At 38.4% G+C, this 21,846-nt stretch overlaps 2 protein-coding genes across 2 annotated transcripts; both read right to left on the minus strand.

Moving 5' to 3' along the window:
• Positions 1–1,613: 1,613 nt before the first annotated feature.
• psma6a (proteasome 20S subunit alpha 6a) lies at positions 1,614–7,368 on the minus strand. Its single transcript, XM_033641837.2, has 7 exons — positions 7,176–7,368; positions 6,417–6,511; positions 6,167–6,248; positions 5,323–5,478; positions 4,212–4,390; positions 3,125–3,219; positions 1,614–2,558 (listed from the first exon to the last, which is right to left on the minus strand). Exons 1-7 carry the CDS (start codon positions 7,249–7,251, stop codon positions 2,501–2,503), a joined length of 741 nt encoding a protein of 246 aa, XP_033497728.1. The 5' UTR covers positions 7,252–7,368; the 3' UTR covers positions 1,614–2,500.
• A 1,069-nt stretch (positions 7,369–8,437) lies between these two features.
• On the minus strand, positions 8,438–21,792 carry prorp (protein only RNase P catalytic subunit). The gene is made up of 10 exons (XM_033641820.2): positions 21,217–21,792; positions 20,866–21,004; positions 20,439–20,673; positions 20,038–20,342; positions 19,747–19,794; positions 19,463–19,595; positions 11,053–11,163; positions 9,161–9,309; positions 8,754–8,952; positions 8,438–8,639 (listed from the first exon to the last, which is right to left on the minus strand). The coding sequence occupies exons 1-10, from the start codon at positions 21,653–21,655 to the stop codon at positions 8,511–8,513; spliced, it is 1,887 nt and encodes a 628-aa protein (XP_033497711.1). The 5' UTR covers positions 21,656–21,792; the 3' UTR covers positions 8,438–8,510.
• Positions 21,793–21,846: the final 54 nt, after the last annotated feature.

Consider the following 21,846-nt stretch of genomic DNA (forward strand, 5'->3'; position numbering starts at 1 on the left):
GAAGGGAATCTCCGCAGAACAACAGGATGCTTCAGTCAAGCACGGGGCGGCAGGGAGGAAGGGAGTTTTCCTTATTTCCAGTAAATAAATATAAAGCGTGGCTGTAAAATACTTGTGTAATTCTGTGATTGTACTGCAGATCAGATCAACGTCATTAAGCTTAGTATGCTGGCTTTGCGCACTGGGAATTTAAGCATACAATAGAGATGTAACTTTACAGTAGATGTAAATACAATGGATTGTACAGCTAAATACATATTTGAAATAACTGCGAGCCCATATTTATTTTTGTCTAAATTCTTGTGTAGACAACACAAATACATTTTCCCAATTTAACAGATATTTATAGCTGTAGACCAGTGATTCTCTACTTAAGGCCCTGTCGGCTGGCCCCTTGAACATTTTCTAATTCAAAATGAAAATAAACTAACACTGGTCGTTTATTTGTACTTAGAAAAAAACGTGCCAGGGGCGATGTCTGGACTAAGCCCTGGATGTCCTCAAATCCCAGAAACCCCCTGCATACAGTAAACATCAAAAAGTTGAAAACAGGCAATTCATCTGTTACATATGCTGATAAATATGATAAAAGTCTGTGTATTAACTGGCCCTTGGCTTCCTATCATTTTGCAAAAGTGGTCCCCTGGCAAAGCTAAGTATCCCTCTGTACACTGTTCATGACTATTGAAGTAAAGCATGTTAAAGGAGCTGCATATGTGAACTCTCTGGGGGTTTCCAACATATGTTGTACATCATAAGTCCTCTTACATCCAAATATGACACCAGCAGTACAACTATTACTATCTCAGCTCATATAAATGTACTCATAAACTTTGTATAAATAGCACCTTTCAAGAGCAGAAGTGCTTCAAAAATTACAAAATGTAAATAAAAATGTATTTATATTGACATTCCCTATGAAATACATAACAGTAAGCTGTATTATGCAAACATCTTATGGAAACAGGCACCTTATTACACATTTTTATGTGATGGTTACATGTCTGATTGATTATGGAGAACAAAGATGACTTAAGTATTATTAAATAAATAGCATTAATAAATACAGAGTCTGTATTTATTAATGCTATTTATTTAATACTGTATTTATTTTCGTATTTACTTATGTCAATACAGACATAAGTAAATACGAAAATAAATTAAAGAACACATAAATGCTGAACTAAATACAGGAATAATGACATATATGCATAGGTTTGGACTTCCTACATCAACATACAGACAGAAATATAGATATACAAAAATGAAGAAATAAATTAGATATTTACTTATTTATGTCCTGTGTATCAGTTTATTTCCATATTTACTGCATTTATTTTTTATTTCTGTATTTTTATTTATTCCTGTTCTTACATATGCAACTATTTATTTGTGTTTTCTAAATTAATTTATTCTGTTTTTATTTATACATTTATTTTTGTACTGATTTATTCCTGTATTTATAATCCTTTATTTATTTACATAATGATTCATTTATTTATTGATGCTTGTCAGTTTTCATCCTCCATATATCATCACCTGCTTAAACTTGACATACAACTCGTGGAGGCAATATGCACATGCAAAGACAAGGAAACAGGGAAACGTAAGTGTTCGATAAAAAGTGTTGTGTTTAATAGAAGTGCAGTACTGTACAGCAATGTCAGCAGAGGGGATGAAGATCAAGACAGAAGGGCGAGAATGAAATAATCAGTGACTTCCCGTTGACGTTGACCTGAGCAGACCTTAACAGGGGTGAGACAATGATGACTGTCGTAATGGGAGAATTCCCACAGCTGTTCCCTGGGTTATCACAAAGTACATCAGAGCAAAAACATCACTGTGGAACTAGAGACAGCGGAGAGGGGAGACTTTAAAGCAGATTTAAAAAATAAGAGATACACGTCGTGGCAGCCCTGAGTAAAGATTGGTGACTCCAGAAGCTACAGGACCACCAGGTAGAGGTATTAAGAGGTATTGTGCTGTAGTCCGTAGTGTTACCACACCCCTGTCTTCCAATCTACTCACGTCACACTCATCAACTGAAGTCATTTAGGGCTAAGCTCCACTGAGAGAGAAGAGCATATCAGACTGATGTGTCATGGTGGACTGATTTGAATGTCCAGCATCTTTCCAGGCTGTGTGACATTTGGCAGCTGCCTGCAGTGAGGATGTCTCAGTGTGGCTAGAGGGAAAATGCAGGAGGGGTCGACATGTGGATAACATTGTGTCCAGTCATGACCAGAAGGGATGGAGGAGGGGCAAATGCCAGTGTAGATGGGTAACTACCCACCTGGTAAGAAGGGCCATATTGTTCTTTACTGTTCATCTTTGTGTTCATCTCTACCTCGCTGTGTAGTGCCACCTCCTCTGAACAAGATGATACCAACTCCTCCTTTATCTTCTCTCTAGGCGAGACCTTTGTGTGGAGGAGTCGGGGTTTTCTGGTGTTACGGTTCATCCTTTTCAGAATCGGCAGCAAAATGGTTGCCAACTTTCCTCACTCTCTCTCAGACAAAGCCACCAGGTGGACATCAATCTCAGACTCTGACAGAATCCTGGAACACAAACACAAGTAAACGGTTGTCATTTTTGTTCTGCCAGGCTTTGTAAGCCCTGCGCGCGCGCACACACACACACACACACACACACACACACACACACACGTCGAGAACACACTGAACCTTGTAAGCCCTTACTTTGATCTTATCCCTGGTTTTAGTTTTCGGGAATTTCCATTACGACACCCGTCTGTTTTTATCTATTCTTAAAAATAACTCTGATTCATTATCGACAAAGCCAGCACATTACCATGTTTTAGTAATTTAGCGTTTTTTGTGTCAGCACAAAGATGCATGACTGAAATGCAGGAGCAATGGTGTCTGTTAAGTGCGGCACGTTTAGCTGAACAGCAAATACTAATTTTCTTTTTTTTTTGTTGTTGGTAAAATGTTTCCAAGGCGTTTGACTAAATCTGTTTGCCTTTTCCAGCAATGCCCTGCTTCACTTTTATTCCCGAAAACCCATTCACAGCAGCAGCTGGGCAGTGAAAAAAGTTCTTAATTATCTGTGGCTAGTATAATAATTCCTACTCATGGATCTCTTTGTGTCAGGAAATACTCACTTGAATTTAGGTTCTTTTGTAGTAATAACTCCCACCTCCAGCTCTGAGGGCTTGAAGTCGATGGACAGAACGGTTGACAGACACGAGATAGCCGTCTGGTTTAAGTAGAGAGGGAGTTGTTGAGCAGCATGAAAGGAAGGAGAGGAGAGGTAAGGAAATCAAACATTGCATCTAAGAAATAGATGCCTTTGGAAACAGGACCTCACAGAGTCAAATAATCTAGAATCATATATATATATATATATATTTATATTCGGTAATTGATTAACTGGTCTAAGTAATTTTTTATGTAAAAAAGTCAAAGTTCTCTGATTCCAGCTTCTTAAGTGCTTAAGTTTCTGGTTTATTTACTCCTCTATGACAGGAAACTGATTTGGTTTGGGTTGTGGACAAAACAAAACATTTGAGGACAACATTTTGGGGTTTGAGGAAACACTGATTGGCATGTTTCACCATTTTCTGACATCTTACAAACCAAAAGACTAAAGAGGAACAGCTGTGTTTTAACATCTTTTGACATTTTAACAGAAGTATTTTCTAAAAAACAATAAATATAACCATGGCACATATGCTTGTCCGCACGCTCTCCTTGACCACCAACAAACACTGACTGAGGCAAGGTCATTGCAAAATGTGGATGTGACATTACATGTCAATCTATGTGACATACTCCACTTTGCTTTGGTTGCTTTGGCTACTAAGCAAGGGGAGTGCATTAATATCTGGACAATGTAAACTGATATTTTGAAACAGAATATCTAAAAATTAAACTATCAGTTCTAATGACAACAATATCAGGATTCATGTTGTGCCTGATTTGTATAAGTCCATCCATAGCTCACATATTGAATCATTGACAGCAGAAACCCCTTCAGTAAAACATTCTAGTATAGTGACACAGTTGTGAAAGTCCCTGACATTTTCTGACACCCAAAGAACTCCCTGGCTCTCCTTGGCTGAGAAATTCCAAAACAGTTCCATGACATTCCAGAAACCTGAATATACCAGGGTCCAATAATAAGCACGGAAAAAGTAAACAGTGTGTGTGTGTGTGCATGTATATACAGTGTGTGTGTGTGTGCATTACCTCTATGGTCTGCTCAAAGGTCCAATCCAGTTTCTTCTTGACTTTCTTCTCCAGGAAGCTTGTGGCCTCAGTCTGTTTGACTCCGGCTGCTGTGGCCTTAAAGCCACAGTAATAGCCAGCTGGGTCACATTTATACAGCTGCGGACCCAACTCTTCATCCATTCCAATCACAATCATACCTAGAGGAAGGAGGCAAGGCAGAGGGAAATTATGACATGGCAGAAGACACAATGCCATCTATTTCAAGATCTGATTTATTATACATTGATTTAAAAATTATACTTTACTTTTGTCAAGAAATTTGGAGTCATTGTTAGATTTAAAGTGGCTTTTAATTGCCTTGTGCAAGAACTTGAGGACTAGACCATTATCAGTTTTCAAAGGTGTAAACTGGAGCTGCAAAAAGGGGCATTTTTAGGATTTCACCTTAGGGTGGCCTTAGCCTCCCAAACAAGCTAACACAAAGCTAAAAAAAAACTGTTAATGCTGGAAATGGACAGAAAGACTGCACTTTACTAGGGGACTCTAACAGTTGGAGAAGCAAGTCTTGAGGGAGGAACAGTTAACAGTATTGTTTATTTATTCATGTGCAACTAATAGGTATAGCCACACATTGGGATGCAGTAATCAGGTCATATCTCTGTGCACAATAAAGTATAGTCCCTTGAAACATCAACATCCGAACATCCTTTAGTCTGCTATGCCCTGCTGAGGGTGTATCTAACAAAACTAATATTCAATGAGAAACAATCAACAAAATTAGACATACCATGAGTATCTCTTCATGACAATTTACTTTGTTAACCCCTATTATAGCCTAAATCTACCCATGACTGCAAATATTTTGAGCTGATTTTCAATATAAAGCTGTGATGAAAACCCTCTGAAACAGCTTTCAATGTAGATGAAATACATCACACAATAATGCTAAAATCAAAACATTCACCTGCTCTGGTCTGGAGAAACATGCAGTGTATTATTTTGGAAGTGGATGACAATAAGTGCTTTCAATTATTTCTAGCAGGTCAAGTTTGGTTAAAACTCTATAGAACATAAACAATCATTAAGGATGTGTTTTTTGTACACAAAAACACATGTGCACACTACTCACAGCAGCCAAGTGGCCTCATCTCAGCATTCTGTGTGTAGACTTGGGAGATGTCTGCAATACGTTTGCACAACATGTCCACAGGGATCTCATAACCATACTTATACATCCAGTTGGCTGCTTCATACCGTGCTCTCTGCACCTGAGACCTGCTATCAGCTGGAGGGAGAGAGGAAGAGGTAGAAAAAGCATTTCACACAGATGAATCTGAGTCTGGACAAATACATGAATGAACTAACATAATAACTTCTTTCATTATAGTGAAAGAAAATGATAAGCTTCAGGTAGACTCTGGGCTGCTCTAGCCAGCTTTGGAATACTGAAAATGTATATGAGATGCAGCTTATCATTTTGGTTTTCTGTTTTGCTAGCAACAATGGATTTGCGTCATGTCTTATAGCTTTTTAAAAACTGGGTAGGTGGTCTTTCTGACTAGTTCAATGGTGTTCATTATGTCTTTAGTTTCTGATAATGACTTTAGTTGTTCTTTTATCTCAGACATGTTAGGATGTTACATACCTTGACATGTTTCGGCGGAAACTTCCGCTTTCCTCAGAAGTGTCCCTGTCAGAAGTGTTCCACTTCTGAGGAAGGCGGAAGTTTCCGCTGAAACATGTCAACGTATGTAACATCCTAACATGTCTGAGATAAAAGAACAACTAAAGTCATGGTCTTTCTGACTATTATTATGTAATGTTCTGCTGCAACTAGAGCTAGCATTTGACAGATATTGCACTGTCTTGTTTTTTCTCCCGCTCTGCAGTAACAGCCAGTAATTTTGACAATTATTTTTACAAAAACATTTCAAATTTCTGGGTATTCACTACATGGGCAAGATGTTGCTTACCAGTCATGCCGGTCATAACACAGCCAATGTTCTCTGTAATTCTGTACAGATGTGTGACTGTCGCGGCATCCAACAGCTTGTCCTGAGTAAAACACAAGACGAGGACATTACCAACAGAGAGATATACACCACATACTCCTCCAGCAATGCAACAACCATAATGACAGCTGTGGAATCTGACCACATGCTTTGTAAAGACACAGAAACACAAACTGCTGTGTGTGTTTATAATGTGTCAGTGTATACTGACCGGGACTTTCTTTTGTGTGACGACCACAACACAGTCCTTCCCTCTGACCGCTACAGAGGTCAGCCCTCCCTGGTTGATGGCTTTGAAGGCATACTCTGACGGCAGACACAAGGGAACATGTTCATGAGCTACAAGTGTTCAGACTTTTCACCACTGTTGGCAAACTTTAAAAAAATAAAAATAAGGAACCAACCGAATAAGTTGTATTACTTTTTTACTCTATACTCTATATATTCTTTTACTCTATTTAAATATGACACAATCTGTATTTTTGAAACATTTTAGTATTTTAGTGTCACCGTTTTTTGTTTTAAGGTTTGAAACTGGTCTGCAGCTAACATTTAATACATAATAACAATATGGCTCGTTAAAGAAAATGGCTGATAAAAAAAAAAGTGAGAATAAGGGTGAGCAGTGTGCTACAGCTAAATACCAAATTTATTTAACCCCTAATAAAGATATGTATCACAACATTGCCTTATGATAGCATTGCACAGCTAAATTAAGCTAGCTACGAAGCTAGCACAAATATAACAAAACGAACCGTCTCGTCAATTTATTACTGTACGCCTATAAAAATTATATACCAAACATTAATTGCAGTCATTATGACTCTACCCTGCTGCACCAAAACAATGTCTTTTCTAAATGCCACTGAACTATGAATGGGCTAGATAGAAGCTACTAGCTAATGTTAGCCTGTTAGCTAGTAGTGATGACAGAGCAGGTTGAGTGTTGTTCATTTCTTTCACGACTTACCGACTTGGTAGAGTCTTCCCTCCGGAGAGAAGATGGTGATATGACGGTCAAACCCTGCACTTGACCCCCGAGACATGACGGCTGGAAATAACCAATATAAACAGTTTTAGACTGAAATTGAAACTAAACTGAGAGACAACAGAGCCAAAACATGGCAAACATCTACACCGGATGTGATCTGTCCGATTGGAGGCTTCAATATCCGGGTCAGCTTTGTAGTTCACATGTGTCACACTGCAACCCTGCTGCTGCTTTGCGATGCTGCTTATGATTATTACTAAATCTGATAGTCAGATGTCGTTTTCCCATGGCTCAAAGTTAAAGGGGAATTTTTCAACTCCCATTTTCAAGTTTATACATGTACTGTGTGTTGCAGTACCCATACAACCATACTATATAATATGCCAATAAAATATTTAGTATGTCCCAATACATAGTATGTCAAATGCACGATTTTGTAGTATGCAAGCCAGCATGCTTTTCTGGCTATTCTGACCCACAATCCTCTGCAGCTTAAGATACCTCACATCAACTGTCAGAGGTCACAATGATGGATGACAGCCCATTCAGGTGACTGATGACCAGTTGAGTAATAATAGGATATTAATTGTTTAACTGAATAATATAATCACAAATATACCAACAACAAAAGGGCACAAGTATTAAATAAAAGTGACAGAGAAATGCAGAGCCTTTTACTATCATGAATATGTGTTAGAAACTACAGTGTATGCAGTTATTACTTATGGTAAAATAACAACATCAGAGCTGTCAGGGGTGACCTCTGACTCTGGTGAGCTCAGTGAAAGGCATCTTGTTTTATCTCCATAGTAACGGATCTATGAGTAAGAAAGTCAAAGTTCAGGGTATAATGTTATGAGGAAGTAGTATGTCCCAATTGTGTGCATACTGTGTGCAACAGTACATACTTTTTAAGGGCAGCTGCAGTACCTACTACAAGAAAAGAAGAAGTATGCAACTCAGGACACACCTTTAATTCCTATGGTCTGAGACAGCCCAAAAATATTGGTAAATATGAACAACTCTCTTCCATTCTGTGGGTCCACAGGCTCCCATTCATTGTCTATGGAGCAACTCCAGACTTTACACGCTATGACATCACAAGTTGGAGACTTTGAGAGAGAGTAGCTCATGTTCACAAATATTGATTGAACTTACCTAGGCCATGGAAATAACCTATTTTAATTTCTCATTTTAGGTGGTGTTCCCCCTTAAATGAAAGAGTGCAGGCCACTTAGTTATTTCTTTGTAGTAAATGATTTATTTACAATTCCATAGTTACAGTCAACGCATATGAGTTTTGAAAGTGTTCGTTCAGTGCTTTGTGGTGAGGCACAGCCATCGTTCTGGCACTTCATATGTGCTCCTATCCGCTGTGTCATCGTAGGGAATGTGCCACGAGTCCCCTGAGGTCTGGATGATGGTGTCAAAGCTGGAAATACTCTAAACACACACACATGTACACAGTTAATAGGTATACCTTTTTCATTTGTGCCCCAATATCAACTCTCTCCTCTCAAACCCTTCCCTCCTCCTCCTGCTCCTTCTCTTTCTCACCTGAAATCGGACTCTCTTGCCCACTGTGAGGTGTCCATCCACTACCAGCTGGTGGCCTCTCTGCCATTTAAAGAAAAGCTGTCTGGTGGCTCCAGCTGGCAGGCAGGCCTTGTGGTCCCTCATCAGGTCCTTACTCACAAACCGACAGTGGTTTCCAGAGTGCAAAGTGGCATACAGCAAGAAGGGATCATCCTCCGAACTGGGCACAAACCAAAAAGTGTGAGGTGAACAAACAAATTATCTCAATAACAAATAGGTTTTAAATCAACCGAGGTATAGCTGAATGACAACGTGCTGCACAGTACTTATACATTGGTTTATTCTATTAATCAGCCTCCAACATGTTGCATGCTGCTCCTTAAACATTCTCAGTGAATAGTGTGTTTTTTTTTTTATAAGGGACTCACATATTGTCAGTGAAGAAGCAATGAGCTTTCTGTTGGATTACGTTCATGTTGTGTTTGTCCCAGGCTCTCGAGGGCCGCAGCATGTGTTTCCTGCCCAACACCAGGACAGTCAGGCCCTGACCCACCAGCTCTAACACCACCGCCAGCAACTGGAACACACACGTACATACCTCAATACTTTCATTTATGTTAATATGAAAAAATATAATATATTTAATGGCACAAATGTTAGTCTGGATGCCAGCTCCATGGAGATAAATAACCACACCCAACGGTGCATGTGGCAGCTCCTTCATGATTAATACAAGTATATAATCAGTTTTTACATTGTTCGCATCTACTGATTTAGTGCTGACTGTTGGAATGGGTGTGTGTGTGTGTGTCTGTGTGGGGTAGATCGTAAAACATGCCATTACTTGTTAGATAAGAAGTCAGATAAAAGGTAGGCATATAAAAGTGAATAAGAATAAGTTTTCTAAGTTGCAACAAAAACACACAATATAGCAGTGTTACAGACACACAGTATGTATTACATGCATTTTATGTGCACACACCATAAGCCATGTTTTTTAATGTCTTTCGATATGCTGAAGGGACAAGAACAATGTTTAGTTGTTTCTGAAAGATTGTACTTATTGCAACAGCAAAAACTACTACTTCTTACTTTTGTAGCACTGAACTAAGAGTTTTGTTTAGCGTGGTTGTTATGACTCTGTGGGCCCTGAAAATAAGCCTTTATCCATAATAATTTTAGATTATATGGCATTTGTGTTTCCAGAGGGAGAAGTCGAATGACTTTGGTGATCCTCTGACCTTTCCTCTAGCGCCACCAGAAGGTTGACACTGTGTTTACAGTGAAATGTCTCAACAACTACTGGATGGATCATCATGGAAGTTAGTGCAGACATTTGTGTCTCATTCAGGATTCATTTCATCAACTTTGGTCATCCTCTGACTTTTCATTTAGCGCCATCATCAGGTCAGACATTGAAATTTTTCTTATACTTTACTTTAAGATCAAATCCCTGCAAAACTAATGAAATTCCAAACAGCCTCAGCTGCACTTTGTATTTAGTGCAAATTAGCAAATGTTAGCATGTTAACACGCTAAACGAAGATGGTGAACGTGGTAAATATTGGTACATTTTACTGTGACAACTACCTGTTAAAAATCAGTATGTTAACATTGTCATTGTGCGCATGTTAGCATACTGACACTAGCATTTAGCTCCAGCACAGCCTCACAGTGTCGATAGCTTGGCTGTGGACGCTTCTTGTTGGTCACTGTAAATTCAGCAGGTATTTTCATATTTCATAGCTGTGTCCCTGACTTCTGATTTCATTCATACAGGCATTTAAATAAAACATGTTGTCAGTGATCCTCATGTGAAGTTATATGACTTTTGCATTCATTTCAGCAATGTATTTCCATGAACTAGATGACTAGATAAGGAAAAATAGATTTGTCTGTTTGCACTTTGCTTTGTCTCACAGACACATAACATCCTGAGAAAGATGTGGCATATCTTAATGCAGAGATATAAATACAGAGAGTTGACACATAGAGATGATAGACAGACAGATGTGGGCAGAAAAGTAGGCTAGGTGTTGTTAAAAATCAGGTATGGCCAGTTATAAAGACACCTCCTACACATGTCTGCTCACACGCACTGCAGGGTTAGTCATACTGCAACCAACAAAAAAAGCCCCTGAGTTGGACAGACATGTATGTAGGAAGAAAATCTAGACTGTTAACTGTGTGCGTGCATGTGAATGTGCAGAGAGGATGCTGAATGAGCACCGTTAGACTGATAGACCATGTAAAATATTAACTTTAAGATCTCCTTGTAATGTCACATTTTGCGTGCATGAGCATCTTTGTGTTTTCTCACGTTCTCTGACTGCCTGCTTTTGTCGCTGCTGATATGTGCTACATTCAGTCCATCTACGACCACATCAAAAGCTGGCCTCCTCTTCACAAATGCCTTGAACCGCTCCAATTCCTGAACAGACACATACATAAACAGACAGAGCGAGATAGTCAGAAAGACAGAGAGAGAGATATTTTGAGAAAAAAAGGTCAGTGGAGGAGAAGAAATTGATAAAAACAGGCTAGTGATAACTGAATATTGTCTTTTTTTATTTGCTTAACCATAGACACTCAGGGTAATTTACAGTAAAGTGCGTATATGTCAACACAATCATCTTAGAGATGCATGAAAATGCAACAAGGCTGAGAGCAGACAAATACAGTGACGAGTGAGTGATTGTGCACAAGTTTTTACTCTACTGTACTAACAAGACAAGAAGAGTCTACAGCAGAGGTGTGGACTCGAGTCACAAGAATTGCACATTGAAGTTTGATGATTTAAGACTTGACTTGATAAAATCAAAAAAGACTTTAAACTCGTCTTGGACTCAAAACACCATGACTTGTGACTTAAGTTGTACTTAAGACTTTTGACTTGAAAATACTTGATACCTTACCCCAAGCCAAAAGATCAATAAGTAGGTTATTTTAAAAGTGGGTCACGAATCAATTAATTTCCCTTTATTTCCTGAGTTGACTAACATTAAGACAATTCATTCCTAACAAGTCGACATTTAACTCTCCAGATTCTTGAACCAAACTGGCAGCATCTGATTCACAAACAAAAACTACAAGTGGTCAACAAAAAAACGTGAGGGTCAAAAATGAAAGATCCAACAACTTCCAACAAACTTGTTTTAACAAATAAATACAAATTTACAATAACACATTTTTGGGTGAAGAGTGCAGAACTTGTTTATGACTCAAAACCACAGACTGTAAAAATTAATAAATAAATAAATAATAATGCTCAAAACTCAAGGTTTAGTGCAAAGACTTGAGACTATCTACTAATTACTTGTGACTTGCAAAACAGTGACTTGGTCCATCCTGATGCTAACACAATGTGTCAACTATGTTCACAATGACAATGTTAATATTAATAATATTTGGTCATAATCCAAAGTACTGGACAAATTAAAAGTTTGAATCCCTGGTGCTGGAGGAATAGTCAGGGGATAAATAAAAAAGTTATAAAGTTATTACAATTCATCCTCAAATGTCCACGAATGTCTGCCCAAATTATTGGTCCATTCCACCCAGTAAAGTAGAGATATTTTACTGGATAAGTAAAATATTGGACCTGCTGGTGGCCTAGGGGAAAAGGGTTACGGTCATCCTCTTTGGCTCATGAATGTCTGTTCAAAGTTTCAATCTCATAGTTCTTGAGATTCAGTCTGGACCAATACATCTGGCTATACTAGCAGACCTTCATTTTCAGTAAAGGTGACGTCCTTAAAAGCTGAAAATTTGACTGGCTAATTAGCTGGATGTCTGGCTGAATATGTACAGTCTTGAAAATGTACAGGAAAAGTCTGCAGAACTCTCCAACAACAACATCAGGGGCTTGTTCCTTATTGTGGTCGGGGAGCGTTTCTGAACCCCACCTGTGAGCTGAGTGGCCTGATGGTTGGCTGGGTTTTTCACTGACTGATCACAGGCCTGCCAGTAATAAAACTACCTGGCCTTTTCTTCTCAGCACTGAGATGGCAGAGTGCCAGCTGGCAGCTGGACTGACAATAGAGTATGATGTTTTATGATCAAGTTTTATAGCTTAGATAATATAAATGCTGAGGACCTTGAACTTTTTTTCTCTGTTAGACAAAAGTTATTTTAGGTTAGACTCACTAAGATGACAACAGTAAAGTCAGTACACTCTCAGCAGTATTGTATGTACTATACATTTGGTCACACTTTATAAAGTTACTTGTAAAGGAGTTAATATAAAGCATGTGAGTACAAAGTCTGGTATGGAAAGACATCTACAAATATTCAATCTCTGTCTTAAACTTAAAGGGACAGTTCACCCCAAAATTAAAAATACATATTCCTTATTCCATATTTCCTCTTGCATCTAGAGCTCTTTATCAGTCTAGATTGTTTTGGTGTGAGTTGCCGAGTGCTGGAGATATCGTTCGTGGAGATGCCTGCCATCTCTCCGATATAATGGAGCTAGATGGCACTCAGCTTGTGGTGCTCAAAGTGCAAAAAAAAAGGAAAAACTCAACAGCAATGTCTCTTTCAGAAATCATGACCTGGTTACTAAAGATAATCCACAGACTTTATTGTTAGCAGTTTAATGTAGGAGCTATTTTCTTTCTACACCCATCAACTGCACAGAAGGAAGCGTGCATCTACTCATGGACATGTGGCCCGTACTTGTGACAGCGCAAAATGCACAGATTAATGTCATCCTCCTCAGCTGAGATAAAATGTTAGCTAGCTCAGTGGTGCTCAGTGAGCTAGCAGTTGATGCATGCTTCCTTCTGTGCTGTGATACGGTTGGCATGTTTAGTCAGGTAGAAAGAAAATAGTTCCTACATTAAACTGCTCACAACAAGGTCTGTGGATTATCATGAGTAACCGGTCATGATTTCGGGAAAGAGACGTTGCTGTTGAGTGCCAAAAAATTTGTTTTTTTGGCACTTTTTGCGCTACAAGCTGAGTGCCATCTAGTTCCATTACACTGGAGAGAAATCAGACATCTCTACAGCTGATATCTCCAACATTCACCAAATCACACCAAAATAATTTAGACTGATACACAGCACTACAGGAAAGAGTACACTACAAGTCATTTTTTAATGAACTGTCCCTTTAATTTTTCTACAACTGCAGCACCTTAAGATGCAGTCAAGTTACAGATTTTGAATATTTTGTCATCTGTTAATTATGAGCACAAGTTTTCTGCAGTGCAGGGAATGAGGAAGACGTCATCTGTGTTACAGATTTCTACCATAACAGGAATGTAGTGTCGAAGCTTAGAATAGGCCTCCAGCACGGGAACATTGCTAGTACTTTCACTTTTAGATAGCAGCAGTATGGAAATAGGTTGCAGTGAATTCCCCTGGACTTGAAACTCGACTGTGTGCACACTATCACGCACAATCAAAATGTGACCGTAAAAATGTAAAAAAGGTTGTAATATTCTTCCTCTGATGGAACGCTGCACTAGAGAAAACACCTGCCGAGCCCTGTTGACGCTCCAGTATCGATTTTAATTGCTTTGATTCATAACGCACATTCACACACGTACAGTATGGGTAAATAATTAATTCTACAAAGATGTGCATTTTCACAGTGGAGACTGGTCTCTGTTAAGATGTGTGTTTGGGGTGTGAGGCAAAAAGACTTAAAGAAAAAGACTGATTGATGATGGACAGATGGAAGTGTGGAGTTGAGGAGAGTGATAGAAGGGTGCATAAAAAAACCTACTATAAAAAGATTACGTTTGCCAAGAAAGAGAGTTTGAGAGAAGGAGAAGGAGGAAGAGAGAGACGGAGAGAAAGTCCAGTATAATTATCCAGGGACTTTCCAGAGCTGATATGTGAAACCAGTTCATTGTGCTGCTGTGGATGATATGACTGCTTAAAACACACACACACACACACACACACACACACACACCACACACACACACACACACACACTAGCTCACAGCCACTCATGCACCATTATTACACAAAGCACGACAGTATTCTGTATACTTACCCCACAGCATTACCATTGACGTACAAGGATACTGCCTGTAATTATATTTGGAAATTTTAATTCAAACACTTTAACTTCCTTAACACTTGAACTTAACAAGGAACTTCCTGCTGAGTTTATCTCAGTTCTGACACTTGTCATATCAGCTCCACCTTATGCTACACATTTTTATTTGTGACACCTACTTACAGATTTTACATTTGAAAAATGTTTATAGAACCTACTGTAGAGAGCATTACTCAACTATATTGCAGATATACATGTTCAGTAATATATTATTATCACATATATAGATGTTCTTGAATGTATAATTGCACCAATATCTTTTATCCAAATGCAATCAATAGAAGAGAGAAACTAAACCTCAAATTATTTGAGATAAATGAATGCTATTAGCAGCAGCAGTAACACCAGGTAACAATATCGAGGCTAACCTTGTATGTAAGGATTATATAGTTATTTATTATTTTTGGTACTGAAGAACAACATTTGCATTTTAGTGAACTGAAATTGGCTAAAATAAAAAAGCAGAAGACTGTATAGTGTGTATTGTATGTTAAAATGTTAAAATAGACTTCTGTTCTTGTTTTAGTTTCTGAGGCCTGTAACCAGACTGGGTATTGATAAAAAAAATTACAATACCAGTACCCTTAGTGACACCGATACTAATAGAACGTAATTTTTCCTACTTCATATGATACCATCTTGTGAATGGAAATATTGAGTTGCGCAAAATGCCACCAGACACCAAGGACGTAGTGTACAGCCATACTTTCGAATGTTTTGGTGGCATCTCAGTACGCCGAACTGCCAAATCCATCAAATATACTGTGCTCAACTTAACCACACCACAGGCTGGACTGTATGGGTTGTAGCTGCTGCAGTAGTGGGCTAATCACACATAGCATTAAACTGAAGAACACTTGTGTTGATTGCTGCGAGTAAAATCATACATATCTTTTTTTCTAGATCTGGGTACAGAAAGGACTGAATGCAGGTATTGTTTGGCTGGAGAAGTTTTGATACCGCTTAATATTGGTTTATTTTGGTTAACACCTTAAATGTATTAAGTCATATAGGCCCAATACACAAAGCTCCTGAACTTTGGATATTCTGTTTTTTTCCCAGAAATAGGGGTGAACAAAAACATACATTTCTTTAAATGTAATGCAAAGCATGCACCACAACTGGACACTACAGCCTCAAAAATAACCATTTTTGTTGAAACACTGGGTCATAGAGGAGTTAAACATATAAGGTTTTGCAAGGTGCTAATGTCTGCTCTATAAGTCTGCATTAAATTGCACAGGGGTTTCTATTTTTCTGGTCATTCATTGTAATGTCAAAATGCATAATCATGCATGAAAATGCAAATCTGTCTGTATCCCTTGCTGCATCTGTTGCTGCACTGTAGTCTGAAGCACCCCGTTTACCCTTAAACTAATTGCCTTAATTTGGGGAATTAATAAAGTCCTGTGAACAGCATGTCTGTCTGCCTTCCTTGGCCTGTCTCCTCGGCGGGAGGTAGCTGTGGTCCAGATTCACATGGTGCTCCACATGCTGGAAATCCCCTCAATTTAACTAACTGTTGCACCAACAAACTCCCCCTGACTACCGAAAAACACAAAGGAAAACATGCAAACTTTTTCTCTGTTCATAAATGAAATATGACATATTATTAACTACATGTTAGTGGTTTTGCCAAGTTATTTTTTGGAACTATTTCAAGCGAAAAACCTTGTTTAAAGTTTATTGTTGCTGGCATTATAAAAAATACAGCCAGTACATTCCAATCCAATGAAAAGCTTTTGCCCTGGCTCCCTCTCCACACAGACACTACACATATGCATGCAAGATAAAGTGATGGTTGTGTTTCACTGGTTATAGAAGGGGCATGCAACCTAAAAATATTGTCCCCCATTTGTGTTTAACTTTGCGTGCATGTGTGTGCCGCCCTGTTTTCAAGTGTCAAGATCCTGCTTGCCTGTGGGGCTGAAGCTGTCTATCAAACAGGTGGTGTGATCACTTGGGAAACACTTAAAACCACATGTTAACTGACTGATAATCTCAGTGAAAAACTGGCCCTTCCCTCACCACATGTTGCTTCTTTAGAGAGGTGGAACAATGGTTATTGCCACTTCCCAAAAGGCAAAATATGCCATTTTTAATTTAATATATTATGTAAAATATTACCAACCCACTGCACAAAAGAGCAGAGTGGCTCACCTGACAATTTGGGAAATATGCATATGCGTTTTTATGTAGAGATGAGAAGATGGATATCTCTCTTGCATCTGTCTTTCACTTTGTCAAATATGTAGAAACTAGCATAAAGAAGAGAAACAAGGGGAAACAGCTGACCTTTAAAGCTCACTGATTATATCTAGTTTGTTTAATCCATACAATATGTGTAAATATGACATTCTGTGGTTTGTTTCATGTAAGACAAAATATAACCAGTAAGGTAATGTAGCTCAGTCGACTTAAAAGTTAGTTTTGTTTAGATAACCTACATTATCAAGTTGTATCAAACACAAATGCAGCTTAATAGTGTAGAAAGGGTACATTATTGTAGTTAAACTACTCTACTTAGCTGTATTAAAAGCAAATAAATCTTAATAATGTAGCTAAGGTACATTATTGTAGCTAAATTACATTATTTAGATGTATAAGATGCTAATACATGTTTAGCAAAGCAGCTAACATACATTATTAAGATGTATTAGCAGCTTATTATATCATAATACAGTAGCTAAGGTACATTACTAAGCTGTATTGGCATCTTATACAGCTTAATAATGCAGCTAATGTACATTATTGTAGCTAAATTACATTATTAAGATGTATATGATGCTCATACATCTTTAGCAAAGCAGCTAATATACATTAATAAACTGTATTAGTATTTTATATATCCTGATACAGTACCTAAGGTACATTACTAAGCTGTATTGGCATCTTATACAGCTTAATAATGCAGCTAATGTACATTATTGTAGCTAAACAACATTATTAAGATGCACAAGATGCCAATACAGCTTAATAATGTAGCTAAATTGCATTATTGTAGCTAAGGTACATTATGAAGGTGTATTAGCATCTTATACAGCTTAATAATGTAGCTAAGGTACATTTTTGTAGCTAAACAACATTATTAAGCTGCACAAGATGCTAACAAATCTTAATAATGTAGCTAAGGTATAATATTGAAGCTAAATTACATTATTAAGATGTATAAGATGCTAATACATCTTTAGCAAAGCAGCTAATATACATTATTAATCTGTATTAGTAGCTTATTATATCATAATACAGTAGCTAAGGTACATTACTAAGCTGTATTAGCATCTTATACAGCTTAATAATGTAGCTAAGGTACATTATTGTAGCTAAACAACATTATTAAGCTGCATAAGATGCTAACAACTTTTAATAATGTAGCTAAGGTACAATATTGAAGCTAAATTACATTATTAAGATGTATAAGATGCTAATACAGCTTAATAATGTAGCTATAGTTACATCATTGTAGCTAAGGTACATTATGAAGGTGCATCTTATACATCTTGATAATGTAGCTAAGGTATAATATTGTGGCTAAATTACAATATTAAGATATATAAGATGCTAATACATCTTAACATAGTTAATATACATTATTAATTTGTATTAGCAATTTATACATCTTAATAATGTAGCTAAGGTACATTATTAAGATGTATTAGCATCTCATTATGATGTATTAGATGTTACTGTCATTGTTAGCTATAAAATTGTAAAAGGTAATGACTTTGTTGTGTCTCAAAGCAGAGTGGAAACAACAGCAAGTAAGCTGTAGGCCTACTCAGCAAGGATCTGGATGACTTTATCTATGCCAGACACTAGCCTTCTCCTAATTAAAAAAAAAAAGAGAGATTATAAAGGCCAGAAAAACTCTAATTTTGAGGATGGCAGAGATGACTGGGTGGTACGTTACTCTGTGTCTGGGACTTATTACTAAATACCAAAGTTATACCAGTTCCGAGAAATGAGTCTTTGAACCAGATGGACGGACAGCAGCCTCACTGTGCCTGACGCTAACCTTCCTTTAAAACAACTCCTTAAAGTGCGTCAAAAGGAGATCTGATCAGAAGCTGTTTTACTTTCATTCATCTGGACAGTTTGCTTGAGTTAACTAAACTGCTTCAAATGACTTCAACAGCCTAGTGCTGCACGTGCACCAATGACGCCATCTACCGGACATTAGAGAGAAGGAGATAGAGAGCTAATGTAACATACTGCTGACAGATAAGCCTGGAAACAGAGATCTGATTTTTGACTTGGAAAGACAATTTTTTAAATACATTTTTGAGACAACAGCATAATGTTGACAATTACTAACATTAACAACATAATAATTACTATAAATGTAGATCATATTTTAATGTACAAACTGCAAGCAAAAAGCAATGCTATATTATTACTATGTATTAATACAAATTAATATTATCAAAAACTTTATAAATATTCTGTTAATACCAATTCATATTATCAACTGCATACAGTGAACTGAAATTAAAGATAAAACTGCATGCTCTGTCTTCATGTCCTAGTAGAGATGTATTTCATCTATTTAAATGACCCTTGACGTTAATCATTACAGATGTACTTAGAGTTCTTAGGGACCCATGAAAACCCTGCTTAGTGTTTGTGTGTGCGTATGTGTGTGTTGGTGTGTGTACCTCTGGTGTAGTCTTTTTAAAAACATCTGGTCCCTGAATGATGTCAGTCATCACTCTGTCTTTCAGCTGTTTGTACTCCTCAGCAGTCAGCTGGATGGACTCTAACTCAGACCCGCAACACCGACACACACCCCTAAACAAACACACACACACATAGATTCATACATAATACATACATACATACTGTATATACATAACACACTATTCTGCCCATGCACATATATGGATGAAAACACATAAGCTGTTATGAAGATTCATGTTGAAGTAGAAAGTGCTATAATTACTTTGGGGTGGCGCTGGACCAACTCCCTGTCCATTTCTGCCCTTTGAGACTGGAGACAGGGAGGTAGAGACAGACAGAAAATAGAGAAATGAGAGAAAGGAGTGATGGGTTGAGGTCTATGAGATCATGTGAAGTTCAAACAGGTGAGGTAAAGTGACTTCAGGTATGAATGTTGATTTGTTTGCAACTGACCACATTGTTGTTTTAAAAGCAGCACTTTAGGGAATGGCATAATGTGCATGCAGCCTAAGTTTACTACCTGACCCTCAGCACTTGTATGACTCTCTTGTACCTCTCAAACCAGGTCTTGATGCTGTTGGCGAGGCTTTGCTGAGGGTAGAACTGGTTGTCCCTCATGTAGAGCAAAATCCCCTGCAGCTTCTCCTGGTGCTCAGCCTCAGACATGTCCTCTGCATCCATCCCCTTTTCATCCTCAGTCTTCCTCACTGCCTTAAACAGAGCGTCCCAGGTCTCCTGGTGCGGGCTCAGTCCCATTTCAATTAAGTCATCGTAAAGAGCCCAGGCAGTGGTCGTGTCACCATTTAACACTGCTGCTGTGATGATATCACCATAGTTGCGTGGTGATGGGGAAAAGACCTGTTAGCAAAACAGTAAAACCAGATGATGATAGAGTAGAGATTTCTTGCAGCTTCAATATGAGTGTTTTTAAGTAACAATGAAAACATTGTTCACCTTCTTAACCTCTTGCAGGATGCCGACAGCCTCCCTCCACCTCGTCGTCCGGCTGAAGGATTTGATAAACAGAGTGGAGGCTCCTGTCTCCAGAGAAGGGAAACGTCCCTGCATAATCTCATAGACATCAAACACCTCGGTGTTATGGCCACTGCTCACACACAGCGTCAGGTACCGTAGTAGCAGCTCATAAGACAGCGTCCCTGTTTCCAAGGCTACAAAAGTGAGGAGGGACCTGTGGCAGAACATGTTTGTATCATACAAATGCTTTATTCACTGACCTTTATTCCTCTATTTGGTTATTTACAAGGAATTTAAAATGATAGTGCTTTAGATTTAACCCAAAACGATTTACTGTGGGAGCAGCTGCATCTTGTCAAATGTTTGCAAAATCACAGACACATAAACACACTCATCCTCCTCTCACTTGGCGATATCCAGCTGTGCTTCGGACTTGACTATCGCACTCATCATGTGGATGTCAAAGGTTTGCTGACTCCCCAGAGACTCCTTGAGTTTCCTCCACTCAGCAACAGAGAGTGGTCGGTCAGGAGGCTGCATCTTCACTGTGAAACATTAATGCGTTAGTGAAGGAAACTGAAGCAGTTATTCCAGACTTCATAAGACATTAGAAAAACATCATTTTACAAAACGTTAAATCAAGTACAGCACAAAAAATAAAATTTTGCACCAGAAAGGTCTGACTGTAAGAGCAAAACAAAGCTCTCCTGAGTGCAAAAAGATGCCTAGTAAAGTAAATACTTCCAGTGTGTCTTACCCGATCTTCTGGTTGGTTCCCCTACATGCTGCTCCTCTTCCTGAGAGGCCACAGCCGCTTTCCTCTTCAGCAGCTCTGTCGTCCTCTTTGCCGTCCCAGCAGCAAACACAGATTTAGGGATGGAAGGCCTCTGCCAAAGAGTGGAGCTCTTACCTCGTCCCTTGACAGAATCATCCCACAACCCCCATTCCTTATGTCTAATGGTGCTGTTTTTTACTCCCCCCTGTCTATCAGATCGTCCACTGTTCCTTCTGTCTGTCTGTCTGCCTCCTAGGTTGGGGTTGGTGTCTCTGGTGCACAGAAAGCGTGCTAAGACAGGCAGCTGTGATGACTTGCACAGAGAAGTATTTAATGTGAAGAAAGCTGAACTTCCCTGATAAAAGAAAGGCTTAAAGGGTTTCAGGCATATTCTGACCTTTAATATTAAAGTGGAGCCCATGTTAGCCTCTGGACTTGTGTGAACTTAATGTAAATTATCTATTACTACACTTCACATCCACTTCAGTTACAAACCAGCTTTAACTCTTAATTTACATGTTAAATACAAACTGTAGAAAAACGTTTTTCCACGGAAACTGACCACAAAACTTACACATGCTGTTAGTTACATGAGACTAGCGCACTAACCTT

This window comes from Epinephelus lanceolatus, chromosome 15 (assembly GCF_041903045.1).
Source record: "Epinephelus lanceolatus isolate andai-2023 chromosome 15, ASM4190304v1, whole genome shotgun sequence".
Classification (NCBI taxonomy): Eukaryota; Metazoa; Chordata; class Actinopteri; order Perciformes; family Serranidae; genus Epinephelus; species Epinephelus lanceolatus.

What these genes read in the sequence shown, in the direction of transcription:
- psma6a (XM_033641837.2), bottom strand. Translation starts at nt 7,251, where the DNA reads ATGTCTCGGGGGTCAAGTGCAGGGTTTGACCGTCATATCACCATCTTC. An exon ending in TCACACAAAAGAAAGTCCCG is followed by an intron (nt 6,249 to 6,416) that starts GTCAGTATACAC and finishes TGTTTTACTCAG; the next exon opens with GACAAGCTGTTGGATGCCGC. An exon ending in GATGAGGCCACTTGGCTGCT is followed by an intron (nt 4,391 to 5,322) that starts GTGAGTAGTGTG and finishes TCCTTCCTCTAG; the next exon opens with GTATGATTGTGATTGGAATG.
- prorp (XM_033641820.2), bottom strand. Translation starts at nt 21,655, where the DNA reads ATGGGCTCCACTTTAATATTAAAGGTCAGAATATGCCTGAAACCCTTT. An exon ending in TGCTTCTTCACTGACAATAT is followed by an intron (nt 8,953 to 9,160) that starts GTGAGTCCCTTA and finishes GTTTGTGCCCAG; the next exon opens with TTCGGAGGATGATCCCTTCT. An exon ending in GCAAGAGAGTCCGATTTCAG is followed by an intron (nt 8,640 to 8,753) that starts GTGAGAAAGAGA and finishes GTGTGTGTTTAG; the next exon opens with AGTATTTCCAGCTTTGACAC.